We start from the raw sequence: 26,524 nt of genomic DNA, 5'->3' as shown, positions 1-26,524 counted from the left end.
CTGCCCTTTACACTATGTACATTGTTCAAAGGAATCGTTGTTTTATTTTTATTTTTTTTGTTCACCTCTATAATTAAATTAAATGGAAATACCATGATTCAGTTGAACACTACAACAAAATTGTGTTTGCATTTTTTTTTTCACTTCCCAGTATGTAACAAAAACACAATTTTATTGTAAAAGTCTACAACGAAACTGTTTCCGTAATGGGAGGGTAATTTTGGAATTATCTAAAAATTCACTCATGTGTGGATAGTGACAATAGCATTTTTGGTGGTAACAATAATAGTACCTTTTTCTAAATCAAATCCAAAATATATGTGACAAGAAAGAAATGTTTATTATTGAAATCACATGCTTCTAAGGTTCAATTGACAGCAAACAAGTTTTGGAAGTAAAAAACATTGAGAGGTTCCAGCCAGAATTTTCTAATTACTGCACCTTGACTTAGACAAGTGGAGTTATAAATGGTTCAGTTTTTAAATGTGTTGGTCTCAAAATTTTAAATTCATAGCACACCTTAGGTTCTGACAGTGTTGCTGCATTCCTTGAGAACTAGTGGGCAAACAAAATGACATAGCACACCTTAGGTTTCTATAGTTAGAGAAGCTTTACTCACAGGGCACCGAATTTTGGCATTTTTTGGAATTTATAATATTAGAGCTTAGGGGTTGCTATTCGTCAATTCACATGAATTGGAACCTTATATTGCAACATTTATTTATTCACATTTGTTGCAATCCCTATTTATTCACATTTGCACCAACTATTTATTTATATCTGCATTGGTCATTGGTCAACACCAGGTAGGGAAATGATGCAATAGTTTGGATAGTTGGATCATTTATCTTTCATTTGTAGTTTTACGAAAGTTGCTTCTGTATTGCATGTACTTCAGAAGGTACAATTGCTTTGGATTAAGAATTTTGACATTGTAATTATTCTATTACCAATCAAAGATCGTTACAAAAATTATATTTTGTTCTGAAACTATCTTGGACTATTCAAATTCAATAGAAAGGGACCATAGGAGCGGTGAGATCATCAGCAGAAAACCTCCGAGTTTACACCCATACTCTTTGTTGTCTTTTAACTTTGAAATGGCGTTTTTCACTTCTCTGTACCTTTGCCTTGTGGACCATGCTGCAGTCCATTCGGTCATGTGACATTCACATGGTCTCGGTGATTTTTCAATTACTATGTTATCTTTGCTTCAAGGATTCACATTTCCTACTCTACTATAGGTGAAGCTAACAAGTGCAACATTGCAACACACTTTATTGTTGTTGGTCTAGAAGAATTATTGTGTATGTGCATACATGTGCAAATCTGCTATAGGAGTATTTCCAAATAACAATGAGACTAATTCTTGTTGAGACATGCAAATCACTTAGAGTGTGTTTATTAGAGAGTGATGGAAGTGTAAGGGGATGAAAAGGAATAAAAAGAAATGAAAGAAAACATTAAGTTAGTTGTTTGATTGAGATGAAATAGAGCTTAAAAAATAAATAAATAATTGAATTAAACTAATAGATAAATAAAAAAAACTAATAGAAAAATAATCAAATGTCCTCTCAGCAGTATGCAATGTACACTCACGATTTTCTCTCACCAACCCATACTTTCACTCCCTTACCCACATCTTTTTCAAATATTTTAGCTTCATATGACCCCCTCCAAACATCCCAATTCACAACTTTCATCTCAAATCACTTGCAGTGTAAATTCATTCCCTTAAACCAAACTCCAAAAAACAATTTTATCAATTTTATTCAACTAGGAATTGAACCTTAGACTTTGCTTAGATAAAATTTTCATTAAACACATGATAACAAAATAATAAATTAAAATGAACTAACGAAAGAAACTTTTTACAAGTTAAAATCAACTCATGCACTTTAAATTTAATAAAATTGTTGGAAAAGTTAAATGACAACTTTTATAAAAATTGAAGTACATAAACTGATTTTAGCTTACGTAGAATCTTAATAATTTTTACCTTTTGTATTTTTTTCTATATAAACATTTATTGAGAAGTTCATCCAAACAACATTGTAGTGAACATACTCAAGGGATTTAACCATCTACAGATTGTGTCAAACTTTATGGGTGCCATGGAAGAGTTTGATATGTATGGAGGGAGAATTTTAAATTTTTGCCTGTTATATTTTACATTAGACATGCATATATGTGCCTCTATTTGAAAACCGGAAGATAGGATGAATATCCTCATCATGTACCATGGTCTAGTACTCACATGGTAGGGTGTACTACCACAAGGCCAAAAAAAACTGGGGCCCCTTCTATTAAAAAGAATCCAAAGCCCTCACCATGTGAACTGTTAAATGAATCTCATCGTGGCAGCAGTACAAGCAAGTGCATTGTCCCCAGCACAGTTTCAATCTCCTCATTGCCCTTAGAAAAATGGAATCTCTTTTGCACTGATGACAACCGACAAATCAAGAGAAACAGAAGGTTTTAATAAATATGGATGCAAAAGAGATAATTAATTTTATATACTACACCCCTCTTGCTTACCCCGTGATGCTCACCAAATGCACCTAAAAATTAAACTGTCACAACATCATCCACGCTGCTATATATATATTGTTACTGCTTTATATTATATCTTTATCTTTATCTTGAAACAAACACATTACTAGACTCCATTATAACTATCTTCATTCTGCACCCTTCTGTTTAGCCAAAATTCTGAGAGTTTAGTGACTCATGGCTGCTACTATGATCAAGTTATTATTTTACCTTGCCATTTTGGTTATCTTGCTTACCAATTCAAAGGGTGTGAGTTCAAGTTCAACTAGTGAGCCTACAATTTCAGCTTCTCCTGGTGTTTTGCCTTATGTGACTGCCCCAGATATTTCCTCATTTTTCCCCACTCCAAGAGCCAATCAACCAATGAGTTCTGGTGCTCCTTTTGAGGCCGAGGCACCAGCACCGGCACCCAGTTCAGGAGAGTTTGAGGGCAAGAAGTCTTCTGCTTCAGCTAGGTTGAATTGTGCAGGTGCCATTGTTGGTGTTCTACTATGTTGTGCCTTCTTAAGTAGCATAGTTGTTGTTTGAGCATGTACCATGGTACTAGTCTTAAAGGGGTTGTGAATTTCATCCACTAGAGCATAGAGCATAGTGTTCTTCTTTTCTATTAGTCCATGTTCAGTGATTTCTTTGTTGCTTGCTTAATTAATATACGTGATGGCTTACTTATGCCGAATTCAGCAAATCTCGTTTGTATTCGTAAGTCACATAATTTTTGTTCCACATTAGCTAGGATTTGAAAACTTGCTATGGGAAAATTGAACTACTAGTATTGTTAGTGTTGTTTTTGCCTGTTTCCCTCTTTTCAAATCACATTAACATAAATACACCTCTTCGCAATTCACGTTCAACGGAATAAAATGGCAAATCAAATACATACTCTATCTTATACTTCTGTTTTTGTTCTTCCAATTTTGTTCTGTTGTGAAAAAATTATACTTGCCATACAGATATAATCCCTCAAATTGAAAACATTTATTATTATACTGGCTTTATAGCGTTTACTCTTTAGATCATATTCGTTGAATCGTTGTGAAACGCATCACTGCAATCACCGAATACTCCGTGACGCGAAGATTTTATTCAATTTCACTAAAATGGATATGTTGATAGCAAAAAATAAGTTGTCGACCACTTTGTACATTTAAACATCAAAGTATATATCCAAACTTACAAAAGAGTCAATTGTTTGTTTAAATTATACTCCTTTTACAAATAGTTTCTTATGCTATTAATTCAGAAAAATCCAGAAGCTATTAATTAATTTGATTCTTAAAAGTTTACATTAACCTATTTCCCTCTAAACTATTTGGAAATTATTTTATTGAATTTGCTTTGATTGTTGTGCGTAGTTTCAAATTTTGGACAATTTGAGCCAAGAACTTGGTTCGGTTAGCAAACATCAGACTCATAACTCGCTTAAACTATTTAATATCAAAGAATAAATTAGACAATTTAACCTGCAAATATCATCAACCTCCCGCGTCTTTTGTTAATAATTTAAATATATGCATCCTTGTCCTTTATTTTAAAATTTTCTTATTATAAGAATTAATTATGAAATTAAAAATTAATTTAAAAAATTAAGAAAAATTAGTAAATAAACTAAATTAAAATATTTTTAGTGGATTAGTTTTATTTACAAATAATATATTTTTTTTAACAATACTCCATTTTATATAGGGATATTTATGTTATTTACTAAATATATCTCTTTTTTTTTCTCTCTCTCTCTCACTCCTAAACAATCCAAAAATAATTGCACTTAGTAGTAGTTTGTACTCACTTTCATTACTTCAACATTTTTATTAGGGAGTTTTACCATTTGGGGTATTTTTTTTTTTTTTCATATGGGTCATTTTCAAATTATTTATAAAAATGAGATAAATCGTAATAGGTGCTACGACTTCTGAGTTACAAGTCGTAATATCTGTTATGACTTACTATTTTTTATTTTGTTCCACTAAAGTCGTAAAATTGTTTACGACTTCAGCTTAATATTTTTTTATTTACAACTTCAAAATCGTTAGTTATTTATTTTTATTTTTTTTATTTTTTTTTCTTTTACAATTTTGAAGTCGTAAGTTTTTTTTTATATTTTACGACTTTGAAGTCGTAATATTTTTTTTTTGTGTTTTACGCTTTAATTACTTGTATTTTATTTACTTTTGCATTCAATTTTTAAAAATTATAAATAATTTTATTTATTTATTTATTAAATAAATATTTTTAATTTTACTTGTTATTAGTTTGATTTAATATGTTGTATATTTTTTATGGTTTTATTTAATATGTTATATATTTTTTTAATATTGTTTTATTTAATATATTTTATATATTTAAAATTTAGATAATCTTTTAATAATGTTATTGAATTTGGTTTTTTTTTAAATGAAATAAAAAAGTAACTTTATGATATTTAATATTTTTTTGAATATTTGTTTTATTTTAAATACTTAAATTTTAAAAACTAAAATTTTAAACCAAATATTAAAATATTTTGTTACTAATATTAACTTATAATTTATGAAATAATATTATTTATTTTGTTTAAAGGAAATTACTATTAACAACATCTAATAATTTAGTAATAAAAGTAGTTTTTAAATTAAAAACAACATAATACATTAATATAGAATGAACAATACAAATTAAAGAGAAACATAAAAAGTAGAAACTATATTAGTCATCTATTTGTTTGTATGGACAATTACTACGATTATATCTTTCACTTCTACACAATGAGCATTTCTTAAGCCTATTTAGAATTGGTTTGTCCATCTCATTATTTATACGAGTAGTGACTGGCCTTTACGAGTCATTTCGAATAATCAGACATAAAATATTGACCTAAATATTGAGGTCATTTGTCTTCACTTCAAAGGGAAAGAAAGTGATGCTGATAAACTTTGAAATGTTTTTCAACTTGTATACAAGATCAACAAAGTCATCATAATTTAAATTGTAAAAAGAACACGCTACAATCACATGCAACCAATGAATTCGAAATGCTTGAAATTGTCCACAATCACATGACCATTCATTCAATTTGACAGTATATGTCATTGCTTGTTGACCAAGCTGCCTATTTATAATTTCTTGAACCTCAAACTCCCCTCTTTCTCGAACATACATGTGAACATAATGTGAGGTAACAATGTGTTGATTTTCTTGCATCATGACATATACGTCTTCAAAGTACCTATGTCCTGCCTTTATCATATTCATGATTTTCATGTCATTAGTAACAAATGAATCATTTATTTTATTAAATATTTCATTGGCTAAGGCAGTAATAGGTAATGCTCGGGCTCCTTTCAAAACATAATTCATACATTTGGCAGGGTTGGTAGTCATATGGTCATACTGTTTTCCTTCATCTTAGGCCTGAGTCCATTTACTCTTGGGAATCTGGTCCAACCAATTTGCTGCTTATGGAAACTCTGCTCGCATTGCAAGAAACTTTGCCTCAAATCGTGGTTTCCTCATATCATATCCTATGGAAAAAGATAAAACAATAGCAAGCTTTTGATGCATGAAATGGTTAGAAGCATACCCATATTGATGACTTGTTTTTTTTAAGTCAACATTTATAAACTATTTGTTGAAATTTGATGCAATGTGGTGAATGCAATACACAGAGGAAACATCTGGTCCAATCCACCCAACTCATTCTGATTGCAAAACTACTAGTAGGTTCCCCTGTCTAATATAATACACAAATTTGGTTGAGGTGTAACATATTTCCTCATATAATGCAAGAACCACATTCAAGCTTCTTTGGTCTCGCTTTCAACAATTGCAAAAGCAAGTGAAAAATTGTTCTTGCTACCATCTTGTCCAATGGTAGTCAACAAAATACCACGATATTTTCCAGTTAAAAATGTTCCATCTACTTGCACAATTGACTTGCAATATTGAAAGCCTTCAATGCATGACTTAAAAGTCCAAAATACACGATTAAGAATCACCTTAGGAGACTCATCCTCGCCATCCTCCATTGAAGAAGAAGTTTTGTATCTTACTATTGTACCTGATACAAAGTGTTAAGCAACTGCCATCCATATAGGCAGATAACTGTATGATTGTTCCTAACTTCCAAATGTCATTTCAAGGGCTTTTTATTTAGCTATGCATATTTTTTTTATGAAACAGTATAACCAAACCATTGTAGCATGCCTGCAATCAAGGTTTTGATTTCGATAGACCAAGATTTGTTTTCACTAAATAAAAAATATTATAAGCAATTACAGATGAGTCTAACCTAACATGATCTTTTGATATGATAGAAGTTGTGTGAGTGTGAATACCATTTATTTTCTTCAACTCCCACCTGTTGTGTATTTTTCTTAACGATACTCTCACCCTCCAGTTACATCCATTACCATATTGATTACACATGACAACATACTTGTCACTCTTGTTCTTTACCACATGAAAAATAAATGAATTGACAAAATGAAATTGTTGAATGGCATCCACAACTGCTTGTTTTGATTCAAATATCAAGCCTTCATAAAGGTTATTTGTACTAGCATTGCCTCTGTTCTGATAAGGATTTGACTACTCTTGATTTTCTGAAAGTTGGCTACTAATAGTTTCAAAATATGATGATGACCCACTTTGATTGTTTGGTTCTCCATGTTCATGAACATCGTGTTGTTGCTCATCGTCACTGAAGTCGCTAGCATTATCTCTTATTATGGGTTCTTCACTAGTCATTTGTCAAAAAATATAAATGTAACTTATTAGTGAAAATGTAAATAATTTAGTGTATCTAACGTTAAATAAAAAAAACCACCATACTGCGAAAAATTGAAAAAAAAACACACCCTTCTGGTAAGACTCCCTAATTTAGTGTATCTAACGTTAAATAAAAAAATATATCGGGAAAATGGTAAGAGAAATGTGAAATGAAAGACACTTTTGTATTCTGAAAAATATGCAAGACTGTTACTTCGTGAAATGCAGTGTGAACCAGACCTCCCTTTTATAATGAACATGAACAGTGAATAATGAATCATATGTTTCTATCAATGAAAATAATAGTATTTTCATAGCAAGACTTTTCATTTCATGTATAGTGTGCATATAATTAACTAGTAACATTTTTGTATAAATAATAGTAACAACTCCAAAATACTATTATCTAATAACTTATTTAAATTTCTAAAACACAAAAATAATATTAACTTACTTATTATTTATTAAAAGACTAAACCCTAAAATAATAATAACTTAAAACTTATAACTTATTAAAAGACTAAACTCTAAAATATTATTATCTAATAACTTATTTAAATTTCTAAAACCCTAAAATAATATTAACTTAACACTTATAATTTATTAAAAGAGTTAACAGTTATAATATTATAATATATAATAACATATATCCTTTTAAAATTACGATATAATATTTTAAAATGAATAGTGATGTCGTGACTTGCTTCACGACTTTGAAATCGTGGGACCAAAATCGACCTTCCATCCCATCATCCATTATGCATGAAATCGCATCCAACCGTCCATTCAAGTAGTGAAGTCGTGCCATCCTTCACGACTTTGAAGTCATGGCCAATGAACGACTTCTAAGCTGCACCATTTTGGCAGTGAATTGGTGAAGCAAACCGTAGGAAAAATGCATAAAAACTGCACCATTTTGGCCATTTGCATGTAGAGAATTGGTGAATCAAAGTGCAGGAAAAATGTAGAAAAATATTGAACTATTTTGGTCATTTGCACGCAGTGAATAGGTGAATTAAAGTGCAAGAAAAATGCAAAAAAACTACACCATTTTGGCCATTTCAACGCAATGAACAGGTGAATCAAAGTGTAGAAAAATTGTAGCAACTTAGTTGTCTCGTGAAGCATGGCACATGCATGAATAGTATAATAGTAAAGTTATTTCATTAATGGACCGTCATTCAATGCATCATGCTAGTACACGTTAGGCTGCTGAATATTGCAGAGGGTAGCTTACATGAAAGTAAGTATCATACTCGTGAAACATGACAGAAAAATAGTAGGTTGAAAGTTTAGATGCATGTTTTACAGCTGATGAATAAGTTGAAGACACCAAGGCTACGTGTTCAAAAAAGTCCAAATCTTAGCTGGTTGAAAGTTTTGATGGTTGTACTAAGTTCAACATTAACTCAAATGCATGTCAATTTGTCATCTCGCGAACTGAAACCATTAAATGTGTGAGGTCCAATCAAGTTGGCTAAAGACAAATATTGCATGCATCTTGAAACATCAAACCCATGAATAGTATCGTGTTGTGTATATTGCATTCCACGTGATGGATATAGGCTTTATACAAGTAAGTTATCCAAAGCCTACACTTTGGTAAAAAAAAAAGCAATACTCATTAAGTGTGTGATGCATTTCACATGAAGCTTGTATAAATATAGTGTGCCTTTATTCACTTGCACTTTCATTCTTCTCCTGTCTTATTTTCATCCAACCTAAGTTTCCTCATGAAGCTTGTTTTTGTTTGTCTACATCCCACTTTTTTCATCCTTCTATCCATTTCTTGTTTCCTTCATTGTGAACCAATGACACATGCACAACCTAGACCTATTGATGGCTCGTTGTTGTGCTTACAAGACAACCATATTTCGAATCAAGTGTGGGAAGGCCAAGAGAGAATGATTTGTTCGAGGTATAATTATGTTTGGGCTTTTACACACTTAGATCAGATAGATAATCGTGTCAAAAATCTAATCACTTTAGCTGGTTTTGGTCTTGTTATAAATGTCAAAAAAATTGATATTAACCAGCATTTGGTTAGTGCGTTGGTTGAACATTGGAGAACCGAAACTCACACATTTCATTTTATACATGAAGAGGCAACCATAACTTTACAAGATGCGACCCTACAGTTGGGCTTGAAGATTGATGGATTGCCAGTAACTGATAACATCACCGGTTATGTACATGTTGCTTGTTAGGCATTACTAGGGGACACTCCATCTGATAAGTATATAAATGGTAAAATGATTTATTTAAGCTGCTTGGGCAAAAAAATTTCAGCAACTTCTAGTTGATGTTGATGATGTTGTCATTGCACAACATGCTAGAGCTCACATTATGATGTTGATAGGCGGTTGTTTGATACCAGATACATCAGGTAGTTCGTTTTATGTATCTCCTTTTATTATCGAATTTGACTGAGGCAGGTCATTACAGTTGGGGTGCAACAGTATTAGCATCCCTTTTTTGAGCTTTAGATCGGGCTGTGAAGCTTGAACAAACAGAAATCGATGGATGTTTGTTGCTGCTACAATCATGGGTGTGAGACCACATTAAATGTATTGCCCCGAAGATACATCACCTATTTGTGGAAGAAGTACAAGAACTTGGATTTCCTCTTGCACGAAGGTGGTCTCGTTTGACAACCAAAACAAATATTGCCTCCAATTTAGTCAGATTGATACGCGTCATATTAGATAGACTACATATGATTGAGGTTCATTTCTTAATTTTCATATTAAGTATTTTTTTCTATTTCCTATTCGAACTTAAATATGTGACAATAATAATATATGTCTTGCCGTTCTTGTGGACTCCTTATGGCACACTAGAAATAAGGTCATTCATTAATTATGTTGAGGTATCAATGATTGTTCGAGCAAAAGTCCCTCTCATGTTTTGCAATTGTGGAAGACATCTAACAAACAAGGTCATGAGATGAGACAATTTGGAATGTGACAAATTATTCCATATAACTCACCAAACCTAGATAAACTCCATGACATAGTTATGAGAAGGAGAACAAATATTTTTTGGCCTCACCATCATCGCCACTGGATTGCCAAATGGAATCATTGGAATGATTATATTGTTCACAGTGAAATGGACCAAGGTCTTTTTGGTGAAAATTGAGAAGACATGCAATGGTATATATGTCGAACTAGACAACGATATATATCACATGAGGGAACACGATCTCCTGAGGTTGTAAGTTTAATTTAGAATTTTAATAAATTTTTTCTATTATTATTCATTATTATTTCTAACTTCATAAATCTTAATTCATGGTATTATATTGGTCATCACCAACATCAATCATATGTTGAATCCAGTGTACCTCTGATACATGTTTCTAGATATATGCCCCAACATTATCAATCACAAGCACAATATCAATCAATTGGTTTTCCTGGGTACATGCCTTAAGGATGTCAACAAAGTTTTCAACCATTAGGGTTCTCATCATATATGCCTCAATACTCATTTTAAGTTCCTTCTATCTCAAATATTTTTGATGGAGTCTCACAAAGGTTTGACACCACTTTCAACACTTTGTCATCTGCATAGAATCTACCACCATCGAGTTCTTGTTATTGTCCATTATTACCTACTAAAATGTGTGACATGGGTCACGAAGATGAGGAGGATGATGATGATAATATCAATGATGATGATGATGATGACAACAGTGGTGATCATGTTCTTCAACAACAATACACAATCACACGTGGTCATCCAAGAACAAGAGAAGGTAGAGATCGTAGAACAAGAGAACAACAATCACATGCAAATCTAATGCAATAAGATGAGAGATCTTGACGAATATCCAGAAGAACTCGTTGTGAGACAACATCTCATTATTAATTTTTTTGTTAAAAAAACATGCAATTTTCATTTAAATGTCTTGGATTTTTAAATTAAAGTGTTTTAAAAATTTAGTATCTCCTTTTAATTTTAGTATCTCTTTTTATTAAAAGATTATATAAATTTTAAATATACAAAATATATTAAATAAAAAAAAGTTAAAAAAATATATTAAATATTTTAAATAAAACAATATTAAAAAAAATATATAACATATTAAATAAAACCCTAAAAAATGTACAACATACACTACTAGAAAGAAGCGATTCTACGACGGTCAAATACGGGATACAATGTCGTTTTTTGAACGTCATTGAATGTGACGTCGTCAAAACTTAAAAATTTCAACGACGGGTCCCAAAACACCGTCTTTGAAAGTGAGCAACTTTCAAAGACGGTACTTACCTTAGCAACGTCTTTGAAAGTAGGTATTCTAAGACGTTGCTGAGGTAAGCATCGTCTTTAAATGCCTACTTTCAAAGACGTTGTTGAGGTAAGCACCGTCTTTGAAAGTACGCATTCTAAGACGGTGTTTACCTTAGCAACGTCTTTGAAAATAGACATTCTAAGACGTTGCTGATGTAAGCACCGTCTAAGAATGCGTACTTTCAAAGACGGTACTGATGTAAGCACCGTCTTTGAATTGAATATTATTTTTAATTATTTATACTTTTTCTGGTTGATATCCCATCAGAAAAAATATAAATAATTAAAAATAATATATATTAGCATGATTACAATTAATATTAATGGATTTTGTAAATATAAATATAAGTAATTAAAAATAATATATATCAGCAACCCATATTGATCCATCGATCCCACAAAATACATAAGCCATAAGTTAATATACCATATCCACAAGGAAGAACAAGAAGACAAATTAAAACAAACATTGAAAACCAAAAATACAAAATCTTAGTCAAAAATGGATTTTGTAAATAACTTGAAGCATAAATGCCCATTTTGCACACTCTTTCCAGACCAGGGTTGAAAAAATAAAAAAGATCCAAACTTTGGCATAAAATGAGTGTCTTATAGGCTTGGTTGACATGGAACTCCCATGACTGCAAAGAATCAATCAACACCACCTTTGATTTGTTCTGCTACGTGGCTTCCATTCTCTCACTAACTCCTAATTGATGAATTTACTCTACCCCAAAAGAAGGAACTTTGCAGCTTCCTATATTCTACTAAAGGTTATCTTAATCTGGATAAATAAGGGTGATTTAGATAAGAGCAGACTTCATATTTTAATAATTTCTCTTCAATGGATTAGGAAGACCCACCACACCAAGTGCCCTTCTCATACAACTTCATTTACAAAAAAATAAATTAGGCATGTATCATTGTTTTTTCTTTTTTTTCTAGAAAAAAAATGTAGTAACTTTTTTATTTGTATGCAACTTTTCTATTTTAGCCAGAATTATCATAAAATGGTAGATTTAGCTTCTTTAGAGCATGTTTAAGTAAATTTTTCTAGAAACACTTGCAAAAGAAAAAAATAAAATAAAATAAATTTTTTCTATTTTTCATAAACTAAAATTAGCTTCTACATAAATTAATTTGTAGACACTCTTGTATTAATTTCTTAAAAAATATTTTTAACTTACGTATAAACTAATTTTAACTTAAATAAATTATTATTATTTTATTTACTTTCCTAGACTCTTAATAGAAAATTATACACAATAAAAAAATTGTTTCCCACATGTCCTTAATACCCCGTGATACTCCAAGTAGTAACCAGAAATTAATGAACTAACTAACCAATTTCAATTAAATGAATTAAGTCTCCTCTAATAAATTAAAAAATAGCAACCAAACAATCTAAAGTAATTTTTTTTTAAAAAATCCACCGCTAAAATTTAGCAGTATTGAATTAGCAAGGAAAGAGTTATGAGACCATCACCATATGACTCTCAATAATATGTATTATAAATTAATGAATTTTAGTAAGCAGGCAGGAACTAACTAAATATTGTTAAGTAATCTGATTTCAAAATTTCAATACCCCTATGAAAGATATCTTTAATAAATATAAGGGCAGAATTTTTTAAGTCATACCAATTAAACTCAAAATAAATTATATAAGTGCCACTTACCAGACTCTTTAGCCTCTCTTGATGAATTAGCTCTCTAACAGGCCGATAAGTAGCATTTGTGCACAAGTTCTACAATGGACAGGTTGACAATGAATAAATGATATAATTAAAAGCACAAAAAACAAAAAGCACTTGTTACAAGATAGTGTTATATCCAATGTGAACAATATAAAAGAATAGTAGCAACCTTTAGATCACTTCCAGTATATCCTTCCGTCATAGTTGCAAGTTCCTTAAACTCAACTTCGTTGACCACCTTTTCTTTTGCCAAAAGATTCCTCAAAATCTTTTCCGTGTTCTCCCCAGATGGTAGTCCTACCATAATCCTGCATATATATATGATGTAAAAAATATAATAGGGGCAACAATGGACACATAACAGGTAAGTGATGATTTATAACAATTCACACACTTAAGTAAACTATATATAGATGGCTTTGAAGAAATAAGTAGAATTATTAATAAGTAAACTATAGATGCCATTTTAGTTCAGAATCCCAAATTCGGGCACTCTCAGAATCCTACATATCAAAAGAAGAAGCAATGTCCATTAATTACCTTCCTTCCTGGGTCTACAGAATTTTTCCAAGTAGGTACAAATGCATTTGGAGTAGCAAATGAACATGCTTGAAGTGGTTCTCTACCTCAATATGCAAAAACTGTTGCACCAATAGCTGTGAGATTCGTGAAGCTTTTTAAGAGTTGAAAATATCTACACCCATGTTCCTTTTACCTAATTAATTAATATCATAGAAATCACTTAATCTTAATATATATGGCTAAGATTTCTTATCTTTCTTTTTCAATCAGCCAGTGATTCAATGAGTAGTTATATTGAGTCTTGTCCTCAAATCCTACCACAAAAGAATAAATAAAAGTGTGCATTCACCTAGCTGTCTACTCATCCATAAATTACTGTAAAACTTGGCACATCTGGTGAAGGAGTACACTTGCCATCTCTCTACTATTTCACTCTGTTCCCTTCCCTGATAGGTCATTTCCATGGTAGCAAACCAATAATAATAATAATAATAATAATGCATATAAAATAATTGATAAGATAGACATCACAAATTAGAAGTTGAATTGAACTGCAGAATTAACATGAAAAATTGCTTCCATTGTACACATAAAAATTGACGGTCACAGGCTCTCCAGTCTCTCTACACGTTTGAGATAAAAAATCAAAATTCCCAATATTTTTAATGGAAGAATTAACATAGAACAAATTCAGCATTTCAGCATTAAAAATTCAACATAATACCCTTCTCCCAAAAGAACCTAGCAACCAAAAATGAAGCCGTGGCATTGAGAAATGAAGCCTCTGCTTCAGGGTCCTTGATATTGGCCTCAAGAGAATCAACCCGCGAATCCAAGGACTTCCCTCTTCGCTGTAAAATCTCAACGGTTTGCTTCGAAGTTCTCTCAGCATAATATCCTTCTCCCAAAAGAACCTAGCAACCAAAACAAAACAAAACCTCTTGATGCTGAGAAAATGCACACTAAATCAAAGAATTGAAGGGAAGAAAGTGCATACCAGGAACTCATTGGTGTGAATCAAACGACCTGGGAAGAATGTTGCTTTCCCAAACGGAACCTAAACACCCACTACCAAGTTAATGAATGTGAAAGTTGAAATGTGTGAAAAAGGAGGATTTGTTTGTTGATTACCATGATGTCGTAGGAGAGCTGTTCAAGGAGCTTGTGGACGAGGTTGATGAGGCTGTTTTGTCGACGACAAAACCTCGTACGCGGTTAATTTCGCTCTGCTTGTCGGCAATGGTGTCTTCAATGCGCTTGGCCACCTTCTGCACCTCCTCTACTGGGAAGAGGGACGCGAGTGAGGTCACAGACCCCTTCTTCGGCAATGGTGTCAATGATCTTTTTAATTTCTAGCACACACTGCAGCAAAGGAATTTTATTGATTAAAAATTATGCAAAGAAAAGCACAAGTCTCAAACATAATACATGGATTAAACCATTAGATGGCTCGATGCTTGCAATTGATACAAATAGCTATAAAATAAACAAAGATCAGTAGAAGACACTTACTTGGGACCTTCCCACGCGACAGCTGTGCCTTTGACGCTCTCAGCTTTTAAAAACTATGGTTCTGGTAAATACTCGGAGGAAGTGTTTAGGGTTTTGCTTTTGGCAAGAGATTATTTCCTTCGACGTTGGTATAGATCTAAGAAGATGATGGTTTGTTTCTAGGAACAAAGAAGAGAAAGAGGCAGAGACAGTGAACCACCTCACTCAGTGCCGTAAAAATACAAAGACGAGTTTGAAAGACCATCTTTGTACATCATTCAACTACAATGGTCTTCTAAATAGCCGTCCTTAAACTCATAATTTATTACAATATTACCACAAATATTTTTCAAAAATGGTTTTTGGCCGACCGTCGTAATTGAGATGTCATAATAAATACTTTTTGCAGTAGTGATATTAAATAAAACTAATAACAAGTAAAATTAAAAATATTTATTTAATAATTAAATAAATAAAATTATTTATAATTTTTAAAAAATTGAAAGCAAAAGAAATTAAAATACAAGTAATTAAAGCTTAAAACACGAAAAAAAAACATTACGACTTCAAATTCATAAAATATAAAAAAAAAAAACTTAGGACTACAAAATGTTAGTGTCATAGTCGTAGACAGTAATTTCAGTACTAATTTGCAAAATTCGCGTCGAAGACTCCCGTCACCTGTTCGACGAAATTCCCGACCGAAGCGTGGTCTCCTGGACCTCCATCATTGCCGGTTGCGTCCAAAACGACCGCGCTAGGGACGCGGTTCGCGTCTTTAAGGAGCTGCTGGTTGAGGAGAGTGGGAGTGTGGAGTCCGAGGATGGTGTTTTCGTGGACTCGGTGCTTCTGGGGTGTGTTGTTTCGGCGTTTTCGAAGCTGGGGTGGAGAGGTGTGACAGAAGGTGTTCATGGATTGGTGATCAAGAGGGGTTTTGAGAGGTGTGTGGGGGTTGGGAATACTTTGATGGATGCTTATGCCAAGTTTGGGGAGATGGGGGTGGCGAAGGTGTTTGATGGGATGAATGAGAGTGATCACTATTTTTGGAACTCTGTGATTGCTGAGTATGCGCAGAATGGGTTGTCAGCTGAGGCTTTTTCTGTTTTTGGTGACATGGTGAAGAGTGGCAACTTTAGATATAACGCGGTGATCATGGATTGGTCTTTCAGGAGCTTTGCAGCTGGGGAAGTGCATACATCATCAGGTATGTTATATAATGAATCAGTTCAATTAAAAAGATTTGGTCTTTCGAGTTTCGACATTGTTTTACGTTTTAGTGTTTACTTGAAAAACTCTATATTTGGTCCTTACCTGAAAAATTGTTTATGTATTGGTCCTAAGTCCTAACTGCTTGTTGAACTTATGATGATGCTGAGTTAGTTAACATTTTATAATATAACGATGCTGGATATTTGTTGAGTTGGCAAATGTTTGTCAAACTCAACAAACATCTATTAGCTTTGTAACCGTGACAAATGATTGGGGCAAATTTGTAAATGTTGTTTTTTTGTGTAAACCAAAATGTAGAGTTTTTTTCTCATTTAATGAGGACCAAAATGGAAAAGTGGTGTAAACTGTCCAAGTTGAGGGATCAAATTTTAATTTTAGCTTGTTCTTATTTTTTGTCCAATTATTGTATATGTGTACAAAATAATTTAACAAATGCCTAGGTGAGAATTGTTGGTCTAACTTGCTCGTTTTCTTGTACTGTAGGTTATAAAGATGGATTTGGAGGATAGTGTGTTTGTAGGTACTTCTATTGTTGATATTTACTGCAAATGTGAGAGAGTTGAGATGGCTAGGAAGGCATTTGATTGCATGAAAGTGAAGAATGTTAAGTCATGGACTGCTATGGTTGCTGGTTATGGAATGCATGGCCGTGCAAAAGAGGCTATGGAAATCTTCTACAAGATGATAAGGTCTGGGGTCAAGCCAAATTACATTACTTTTGTGTCAGTTTTAGCTGCTTGCAGCCATGCTGGTATGTTAAAGGAGGGCTGACATTGGTTTAATAGAATGAAATGTGAATTTATTGTTGAACCTGGGATTGAGCATTACTTGTGCATGGTTGATCTCCTTGGGCGTGCTGGCTATCTTAATGTTATGGTTTGATAAAGGAAATGAATGCGAAGCCTGATTTTATAATCTGGGGTTCCCTTCTTGGGGCTTGTAGGATTCACAAGAATGTGGAACTAGGGGAGATCTCTGCAAGAAAACTATTTGAGTTAGATTGAAGTAATTGTGGGTACTATGTGCTACTCTCCAATATATATGCTGATGCTGGAAGGTGGGATGAAGTTGAGAGGATGAGGATATTGATGAAGAGTCGTGGATTGCTTAAAGCCCCTGGATTTAGTATAGTTGAACTTAAAGGTAGGATACATGTATTATTAGTTGGAGACAAAGAACATCCTCAGCATGAGAAGATTTATGAGTATCTGGACAAATAAAATGTCAAGCTGCAAGAACTTGGGTATATGCCAAATGCAATATGGTGCTTCATGATGTTGATGAGGAAGAGAAAGGAATGGTTCTAAGAGTTCACAGTGAGAAACTGGCAGTTGCCTTTGGAATCATGAATTCAGTTCCTGGGTCAATAATCCATATCATAAAAAATCTTAGAATTTGTGGTGACTGCAACGTTGTAATTAAATTGATTTTCAAAGTAGTAAATCGAGAAATTGTTGTCAGAGATTCTAAGCGGTTTCATCATTTCAAGGAAGGGTCGTGTTCATGTGGGGACTATTGGTGACAGCAATTGAAATAAAGAGAGTCAAAATCTGTAGTGGAGGTTGTGCATTATTTCTTCATTATATAGGCCAGACATGCACATAACTATAATGTCTCTGGAAGTGCATATCTGTCTTGAACACTAATTAATTTGTTTTTGGAATGAATGGTGAATCAATTAGTTGCTGTAAGGATAGTGAGAGAAAAATCCAGCTGTTCTTTTAGATTGTATATTCCCAGTCAGAATATACAGTGTTATAGTACTATCAAGATAGCACCATAAAACAAAGTGCAAATAACATACAGTAACTGTTTTGACTTAAATGCCTTAAAGCACATGTAAAGTTGCCCCTATAGCGGCGTTGGTTCAAATGCTCAATTGCTTGCTAAAGGTCAAAGTATATCATAGCAAATTCTTTTAGAATTATTCAAGATGGTGAGGGACATAAAGTCTACAAAATATCATGGAGAACAACCTCTGAAGAGGTTGCCCATAGATCTTCCTCCTGCTCTTGATATCTGTGGTTGATCACATTCTGAATCAGCATTGGAGTGCCTTAAAGAAGTCTGGAGGGCCTTGTTCTCACACTTCAATGTTTCCACCTCAAATTGAAGCCTTCTAATGGTTTCTCTCTTTTCATCATTTCTTTGGACCAACTCTACCAACTGATGCATATTGTCCTCTGTAAGTTTTGTAATTTGATACTTCAGCGTTGACCACATATTGTCAAATTTGAAATTGATCATTGATGGATCTTCATTTCTCTGATTTAATTCCGAATCCTCAATCTTCATAAGAACATTTTCTGTGGTAGAAATTTTGTTCATTCTGTCTTCCATTTGAGTGTCTCTGCATTCAAGTTCTGATTTAAATTTCATGTTGCATGGGTCAGCTGATAAGAATTCACGGCATTCATCTCCTTGCTTGTTGAATTGATCAAAACCAAGGTTACTACCATCAAATTTGATATTGGAATGCTCTGCAGAATATTTTGGATGGTGATTCCAGCCCTCGTTGAGTTTTTTATCCTCCAAGTTACCTGTTGGTCTTTTATTGCAGATAGCACAAATGGTATTTGATGTACCAGAAGATGATAAAGATCCTGAATTGAAGGTACCATTAGAAGTGTTGAACTTCAATTGGTTGTATGCTAAGGCTAATACACGGTAAGATTGCCCAAATTCATCAAGCATCTGTATGAGGTCTCCTCTCCATTTGCAATCCATGCTTTCTTGGTTTGGAGAATTGTCACCATTTAAAATGGTTTTCATAGCATCCAATTTCTCATCCAAATCTAAAAATCAATAAAAACACAAGTTTGAGTGAAGACTGCAAATAAGACAGACATCCCAGAATGAAATAAGACAGATCCCAGATTTCCAATTTCAACTTTATTATTTGCAACTTTACTATATGCTTTCAACCAACAAAACAAAGAAGTCAAAGAAAGCTACAACTTGTTAAAAATGGGAATACTAGTTGCACATATATTTAGTGTGCAACATGCAGCATAATTGTTACACCTCAGCGTGCATGCCTGTGTATATGTGTGAATGAGAATGACCCAGAGAGAGAGAGACAGATACCTGATATGGTGGTTTGAAGCCACTGAGACTGGTAGATATGAGCAGAACTCCATGATTTAGGATCTTTATTCTCCATTAACAAATGTGTCAACTCTAATCACCTCAGAGCAAGATAATTTATTAGAGGACCAAACGGGGACAACAGGGTAAAGTGTAAAGGAGCAAGTAAGGAATTTGAAAAGTAAGTTTTAGGTCATGGACTTTGTATATAGCAGCCGACAAACGTTAAGCACATTCTTTTTCAAATTCGAACGCATTCTATAGGAGAGTTCTATAGTTTTCAATATACTATTTTAACCAAATGTGCTCATTATAACTCATAAATATGTAGGCTGACTTTCTGGAAACCACTCCAATAATCTCGTTTCTTTAAAATATACGTATTTAGTAATGAGTTTAATATTGATAGTGGCAGCTGTATATAGCTCGCAACACAATTAAAAAGTTGGAGGTATCTTTGGTCATAATTAATTACCCTATAACCCATAGGATTGATAAGGTAAGACAGCTAAGTTTACATATAGGGTGGTGATCTATTTAACAAAAAAATTTATGTTTGATTTTTTATTTTTTTGTAAAATACGGAAGTTCCTTTAGACCAATGATAATCACGTCCCAATCACAATTAATCTCTGATCCAGTAGATTGAATGATTCTCTTGTGATCTCTGGCCTAGACTAAAAGAAATTGGAGGAATCTTTGGTCATAATTAATCTTACCCTATAGTGAAATGTCTACATAGAAACATAAAGGTGCATATAAAATGAAAAAAAAAACAAAAAAGTAACAAAGCAAATAAAATTCTGAAAATGAAAAAGAATGGGTTAAGGCCTAATTATTCATAATTTCTTATTTAATTCTTCATTTTTATTTTTTTGAAAATAGTAAATTATCATTTGGGTCCTTATAATTGTGGGGTGTTATTATAATAGTCCTTGAAATTTGAAACATGATAAATAAGTGATTGAGATTGAAAATATTAGTCAAATTAGTTTTTTTTTGTTAGTATTTTATTAACTCTGTTAAGAAACTTGTGATGTGGCATGTTATATGTTATGTGATTGTCCAATCATATATATATACTATCAGAAATCAAATTGATAATAAGTTGATGATTTCAGGAAATAAAATGATATTAAACTACAAAAACACTAACGAGTCAGATTTAGGATAGATAATCTTCAATGATTGGTCTTTATCAACAAAACATTAAAAAAAAATCATGAGACCTTCACGTCTCACTCTCACTCCTTAATCATAAACATATCTTTCTTCCCTTTGCTCCACAACAACCACCCTCACTCTTAAGTCATGAACCCACTACATATGACAAAAAGTCTAACAATACTAAAGGGTCTAGTTTAGTAAGGTGAGCAAAATCTCTAAGTTGTTATCATCTCTTGGTATATATGTCTTTGATTTCTACGGATAAAACAAACTAATGGTTATTGTGATAGTTTTTTTTTTCATTCTACTAAATTTATAGGATAACAATTATTATGATAATTTTTTATTGGTATATTTATTTTAGTACAATAAATAAAAATAGATAATTATTTTATTTTATTATTACATTTAGAAAAAAATAATGAAAAGTGATGCTGTGATAATAACTGTAATTGTTTTTAATATAAAAATGCTTACATATCATAGAGTAGTTTCATATACTATCATTTTATTAAAAAAAAATTATGAACAAATGTTAATCATTAGTTTTTGTTATTGAGAGATATTAGAATTCAGGGCCTCTTCCTTTCTCATTTTCCTCTCAACCACTAAACCAATCTTATAACTATATTTTAGTGATTTACTTGTATAACATGGTACTTTATATTTAATGGTTTACTCTAATGACTTTGTAAATGTTGCAAAGGTTTTTTTACTATTTTAAATATATGTAGCTCAAACATATAATATGCAAGTTGGAAGCATATATTGTAATTCTATAAGTAATCCATGTCAAAATCATATGGCTAATAAATTAAAGTTTCAAAGGCATCCTAACATATTAAATATATTTTCTCTAAAAAACATTAAATATATGTAGATAAAAAAGGATAACATGCAACTTAGAAACTTGTATTGTAACACTGTGTATAGCATTTTCCAAAATAAAATATCAAATCTTATGTCAAAAAATAAAAATTTCGGAAAGTGAGTTAGTGATTGTTTTTATTCTCCTAAAAATTTTGGTCTCATTTTCTCTCATCAAAACTAAAAAAAGGAGCTAGGACCCAAATTCAATTGAGCTCCTGAGCCATGATTATGACTTAGGTTTGGTCGAATCAAGATAAAAAGTTCGAGTTCAATTCAAATTCAAAATTTATAGTCCTAAAACCCTAAATTTTATCGAGCATGATCAGGCTAGCCTGATTAGTCCAATTGATTTGCCATGACCTTTTTATGCAAAGCAACACGTGATGGTAGAGGAGATGAAAGTGGCTATTACAAGGGAGTAGAGGAAGAAGATAGGTTTGTGAGTAGGGAGTGAGGGTGATCGCTGGTGGGGTTCCATGAACTTTTAAATATTTTGTTGATAAGGATCAATTTTGGTGGACATACATTATAATTTTATGTAGTTTAATGTCATCTTAGTACTTAAAATTATCAATTTATTGTTAATTTGATTTCCATTTATGTCTTCATGAATAGGAAACATTTCTTATGATGTGTCATGTTGAATATTTCTTAGAGCATTTATAATATATAATTGTTTAAATGAATTATTTATTTTAAATTTGTGAGTTTTATGATACCACATATTTAATAATTTTGCATAAAAATTTATGTCAATACTAAAGTTGTTAGAGTAAGTACTTGAGACACATTAAATTTTTATTGAAAAAATTGTTCTTTTTTTATTGCTTAATTATATAAGTAACCCACTTAAACAATACAATGTCAAGTAATCAACTTCAATGATAATATTTGTTAAACATTATTGCTTAACTTTAAACAACTCATTTAAGCACCCCACATTAAGAGATGCTTTTAAGGAAGTTAATTGATGGTTAATTATATGAACTAACTTGATTAATAAAATTTAATTTCACTATATAAAAAATCATTGTTTTCTCTTTTGAAAAATGAGTTCTTCATGAGAAAAAGTTATTTATCAAATGAATCTTTTATTAGTCTTTCATTAATTTTCTTTTGTTAAGTGAAAATTTTATTTCCTATTTAATTTTTTTAAATATCGTGACTTTTTCATTTAATTATTTTAAATATCAATGGTTTTCCATAGGACTTACAATCAACTAAAAGAGAATAAAAGTTTAGCACAAATTAAATTATTTTGATTTTAATTTTATGGTTCATCAAGGAAAAGAAACCTTGACTAATCTGAAATTTGATCGAGGGGTAAGTAAAATCTGATTAAAAATTATTTTCACCTAAAATCAAACTTTAATAAAAATAGATTAATTTAAATGTTAAATATTATTAAAAAAAATTGAAAGAAATTTAGGTTATTTTTATTTTATTTTTCTGTTACATTAAAAAATGAAACTAAGGTCCAGGAAACATTACACCAATAGGCAAGAAGTTAGGGAACAACATCAAAGATACAAAATCAGGAAAGAAACCAAAAACACGAAAATCAACATTAAGTAAGTAAAAAACACTGTTAGTGTTTCTTTTTATAGAGGTTTTTACTTTTTAGCTTGGGTTGTTGTCCTTGAGGTCAGCAAAAAAAATTATAGACAAGAAATTAGGCAGAGAAGGCGTGTCCCAAAAATTAACATATTTTTTTAAAAAAAATATTTAATGATTTGATATTACTATAAAAAAATGTTAATGGTTAACCAATATTACGGTTGCGTGTCTTGACAAATGAAGAGAATACATTAAGGTATATATTGTCAATAAAGATTAAATTAAAATATAAGAATGGCAAGATAGTGGCGATTGATGATTCCAACATTATGGCGGAAAGAATATAGTCTATGGTATATACCACATTACCACCGCCCTCGACTCGTCCCTCTTTTTAGTCTTTACAACATATGCAACAAATGCCATTCATTCTTGTTTTAATTACAGATGCACCACAATTGAGCATTCCAATGAAAAATAAAATCTTAGAATATGCTTCCAAGAGGAAATCCTCGAGATGGTTTATACTACCGATATGATCATTTAAGCCATTATAATTACATTCAATTGCGAGAATTTACGTGAAGTGATAAATTTAATTTTTACTAGAGTAAATTACAATAGTTACATTCCCTACTTTCTGTTTGGTGAGATTAACAAAATCTGCTTATTTTTTCTATCTCAGCGTTAACTATTAAATTATTTGAAAAATTTTACAATGATACCCATTATATATTATATTAAATTTTTTAATTGTTTGAAAAATATTATATCATGTTCTTCAATAAAAGAGGTTGCTTGAAACATTTTTTTTAGAACACCAACTCATGTTATTTCTTTCAAGAATTGGTCAACAATACAAATAGGAAGTTGATAAAAATTATGAAGACCAAAATCTAGAAACCCTAACTAAGCCATGAGCCACTAAATTGGCTTGTCTCCTAACAAAGCAAGCTCTATAGTTTGGGAGAGACTTCAATTGATCACGACTCTTCTTCATGATGCAACCAAAAACATATGTCTTCTTTGCCTTGTGCCAGTGACAAGGTAATCTTCTGACAGTAAACCTCTATGATAATGTCTTTTAGGAGTTTATTCTTAAGCCAACTAATAGCTTCGAAAAAAAGCTAGGGCTTCATCTTCATGAACTTGGGCCAAAAAGTCCATGCAGAGCACACGAGCTCCTTTAAATTAAAACACCCCATTCATCACCTAAGCACATCCCCACGCCCATCTTCCCATTAGCTTAAAAAAAAAAGTTGTGTCCACGTTACATTTGAGCATCACACATGCACTTAGTACTTTAGCTTTCAGGGATAGAAAGTAGAAGCTTAAACACAAAATCATAGAAGCTATCAACTTGATCCATCAATGGGGAGATCTGATTCCAAAGGTCTGCTTCGATCCAACATGCTTGCATCTTTGAACAATTTAGGGGTTGCTTGAAACGTTAAAAAAGCAAAAGTTAGTATAATTTCACAAAACTTTAGGCTGTGTTAATTTTTTTAATAAGAATAAAAATAACTCATACAACTATTTTCATTTAAGAAATTATATTATTATTTTATGGTATTATATTATTAACAAAATTATATTTATTAAGAATATCACATTACAATTATTTAATTTGTTCGTTATAATTTTATATAAAAGTAAAAAAAATGGTGATGTCTAATATTGGACGTTTTATTTTGGTTGTTGTAAAATACTGAGCGTTTTATTTTATCAATGCATTTTATTTTAAAATAAAATGACTTAAAACACCTAGTATTACAATTTTTGTATATTTTTATATTGTTTTCATAATAATTTTTTTTTAAAAAAAATTTAACCTGTGTCTTTAAGACATTTATCAGTAAGACTCTCCTATGTGTTTTTTTTCTTGTCTTTCAAGGTTTCTACATAAAAACTAAAAACTAAATTAATTTTTTTATTCTAATAAAATACTTTTAGTTATTAGACACCACTATGTAAAAAAACAAAAGATAATACTTTGATAAAAAAAAAAAAGCTAATGATAGCAACCTAGACTCAGAGGTTAATCGCAGGCCCAAAAGAATTATCAAAAGGTCACAAGGGTGGGAAGAGTTTATTCACTAAATGATCGGACCATCACCAAAATTCTGTTAGTAGTGGGATAAATATCTATTAGTGGTATTTGTTAGTGGTTGTCCCCTAGTGCCTAGCCATTCTATTATGCTTCCGTGATGCTTATTTTGTTTTTATTATTCTGTTATTGTTGTCCTTATCCTATTAGCTCATGTAGGCCTATAAATAGTGAGATATCAATGAAAAAGGGACAAGAATTTGCAAGCTAAAACACTATCTTCTCACCTTTCTTTTTGGAGGTATTTCCTGACCTCGAATATAGGAAGCCATTATCCACTGAGCTCCATCATTTGGTGCTTTCATTGATCCCTCCCCATGGCCAGTAATACTCGTTCTCATTCCTTGTCTTGCGTCGAGGAGGTTGTGACCCTCTTGACCTAGAACCAAAGCGCATTCACCTCCACATAGAGCTTCATCCATTCCAAAATTGGACGAGGTTATTTCTTGTCTTCACACCCTGGAAATAGCTTCACCTCTCCGTTCATTGCGGCCCCCACCTCCCCGTATGAACCTTAAGGTTCCTCGCTTCGACGGGATTGATGCCATGTCTTGGATATTCAAGATTAGTCAATTTTTTTACTACCATGGTACCCCTAACGACGAACAACTCCAAGTCGCCTCTTTCTACCTTGACGGGCCAACCTTCAGCTGGTTTCAATGGATGTTCCGTAACGATTAACTGCCCTCTTGGTCTGGTTTTCTTCAAGCTTTGGAGATGCGTTTTGCACCTTCCTTCTACGATGACCCCCGTGGCACACTCTTCAAACTCACTTAGCAGGGCTCAGTTAATGCCTACCTTTTCGAGTTTGAAGCCTTTGCCAACTGTATTGTCGACCTCCCTTCGCCATTCCTCCTAAGCTATTTTATTTTCGGTCTTTCGTCGAACATTTGTCGGGATGTCCTCGCCCTTCAACCATTGTCCTTGGTTCAGGCTGCTGCCCTTGCCAAGTTGCAGGAGGACAAGTTCAATGACTCCTGTCATCATTCTCGCCATCGCCCCCCCCCCCCTTCCCTCCCGCCATCTCCCATTTCTTCTTTACCCTTACCACAACTCCATCCCTTCCTTCCAGACCCACCAAAAACAACTTTCAAAAAGCTTACCCCAGCTGAAATGGTGTCACGCCTGGTCCCCTGATGCTCAAACGACCTTCGACACCCTCAAAAGGGTGATGACTCAGACATCGGTACTATCCCTCCCC

At 32.4% G+C, this 26,524-nt stretch overlaps 3 protein-coding genes and 1 pseudogene across 3 annotated transcripts; 2 read left to right on the top strand and 2 right to left on the bottom strand.

Annotated features, from left to right (window-relative positions):
* Positions 1 to 2,449: 2,449 nt before the first annotated feature.
* Positions 2,450 to 3,238, top strand: LOC102661637 (uncharacterized). Its single transcript, XM_006604125.4, has one exon. The coding sequence runs from the start codon at positions 2,731 to 2,733 to the stop codon at positions 3,079 to 3,081; it is 351 nt and encodes a 116-aa protein (XP_006604188.1). The 5' UTR covers positions 2,450 to 2,730; the 3' UTR covers positions 3,082 to 3,238.
* Positions 3,239 to 14,348: 11,110 nt separating this feature from the next.
* Positions 14,349 to 15,576, bottom strand: LOC100814493 (RNA polymerase II subunit 5-mediating protein homolog). The gene is made up of 4 exons (NM_001254156.2): positions 15,327 to 15,576; positions 14,946 to 15,176; positions 14,812 to 14,871; positions 14,349 to 14,728 (listed from the first exon to the last, which is right to left on the bottom strand). The coding sequence occupies exons 2-4, from the start codon at positions 14,946 to 14,948 to the stop codon at positions 14,519 to 14,521; spliced, it is 273 nt and encodes a 90-aa protein (NP_001241085.1). The 5' UTR covers positions 14,949 to 15,176; positions 15,327 to 15,576; the 3' UTR covers positions 14,349 to 14,518.
* Positions 15,054 to 19,425, top strand: LOC100790555 (pentatricopeptide repeat-containing protein At3g26782, mitochondrial-like; annotated as a pseudogene).
* On the bottom strand, positions 18,442 to 20,563 carry LOC102661501 (uncharacterized). The gene is made up of 2 exons (XM_006604124.4): positions 19,623 to 20,563; positions 18,442 to 19,330 (listed from the first exon to the last, which is right to left on the bottom strand). The coding sequence occupies exons 1-2, from the start codon at positions 19,696 to 19,698 to the stop codon at positions 18,498 to 18,500; spliced, it is 909 nt and encodes a 302-aa protein (XP_006604187.1). The 5' UTR covers positions 19,699 to 20,563; the 3' UTR covers positions 18,442 to 18,497.
* Positions 20,564 to 26,524: the final 5,961 nt, after the last annotated feature.

This window comes from Glycine max, chromosome 19, assembly GCF_000004515.6.
Source record: "Glycine max cultivar Williams 82 chromosome 19, Glycine_max_v4.0, whole genome shotgun sequence".
Lineage (NCBI taxonomy): Eukaryota > Viridiplantae > Streptophyta > Magnoliopsida > Fabales > Fabaceae > Glycine > Glycine max.
The sequence above is the reverse complement of the archived record's forward strand: the minus strand, read 5'-3'. Positions and strand labels throughout refer to the sequence as shown.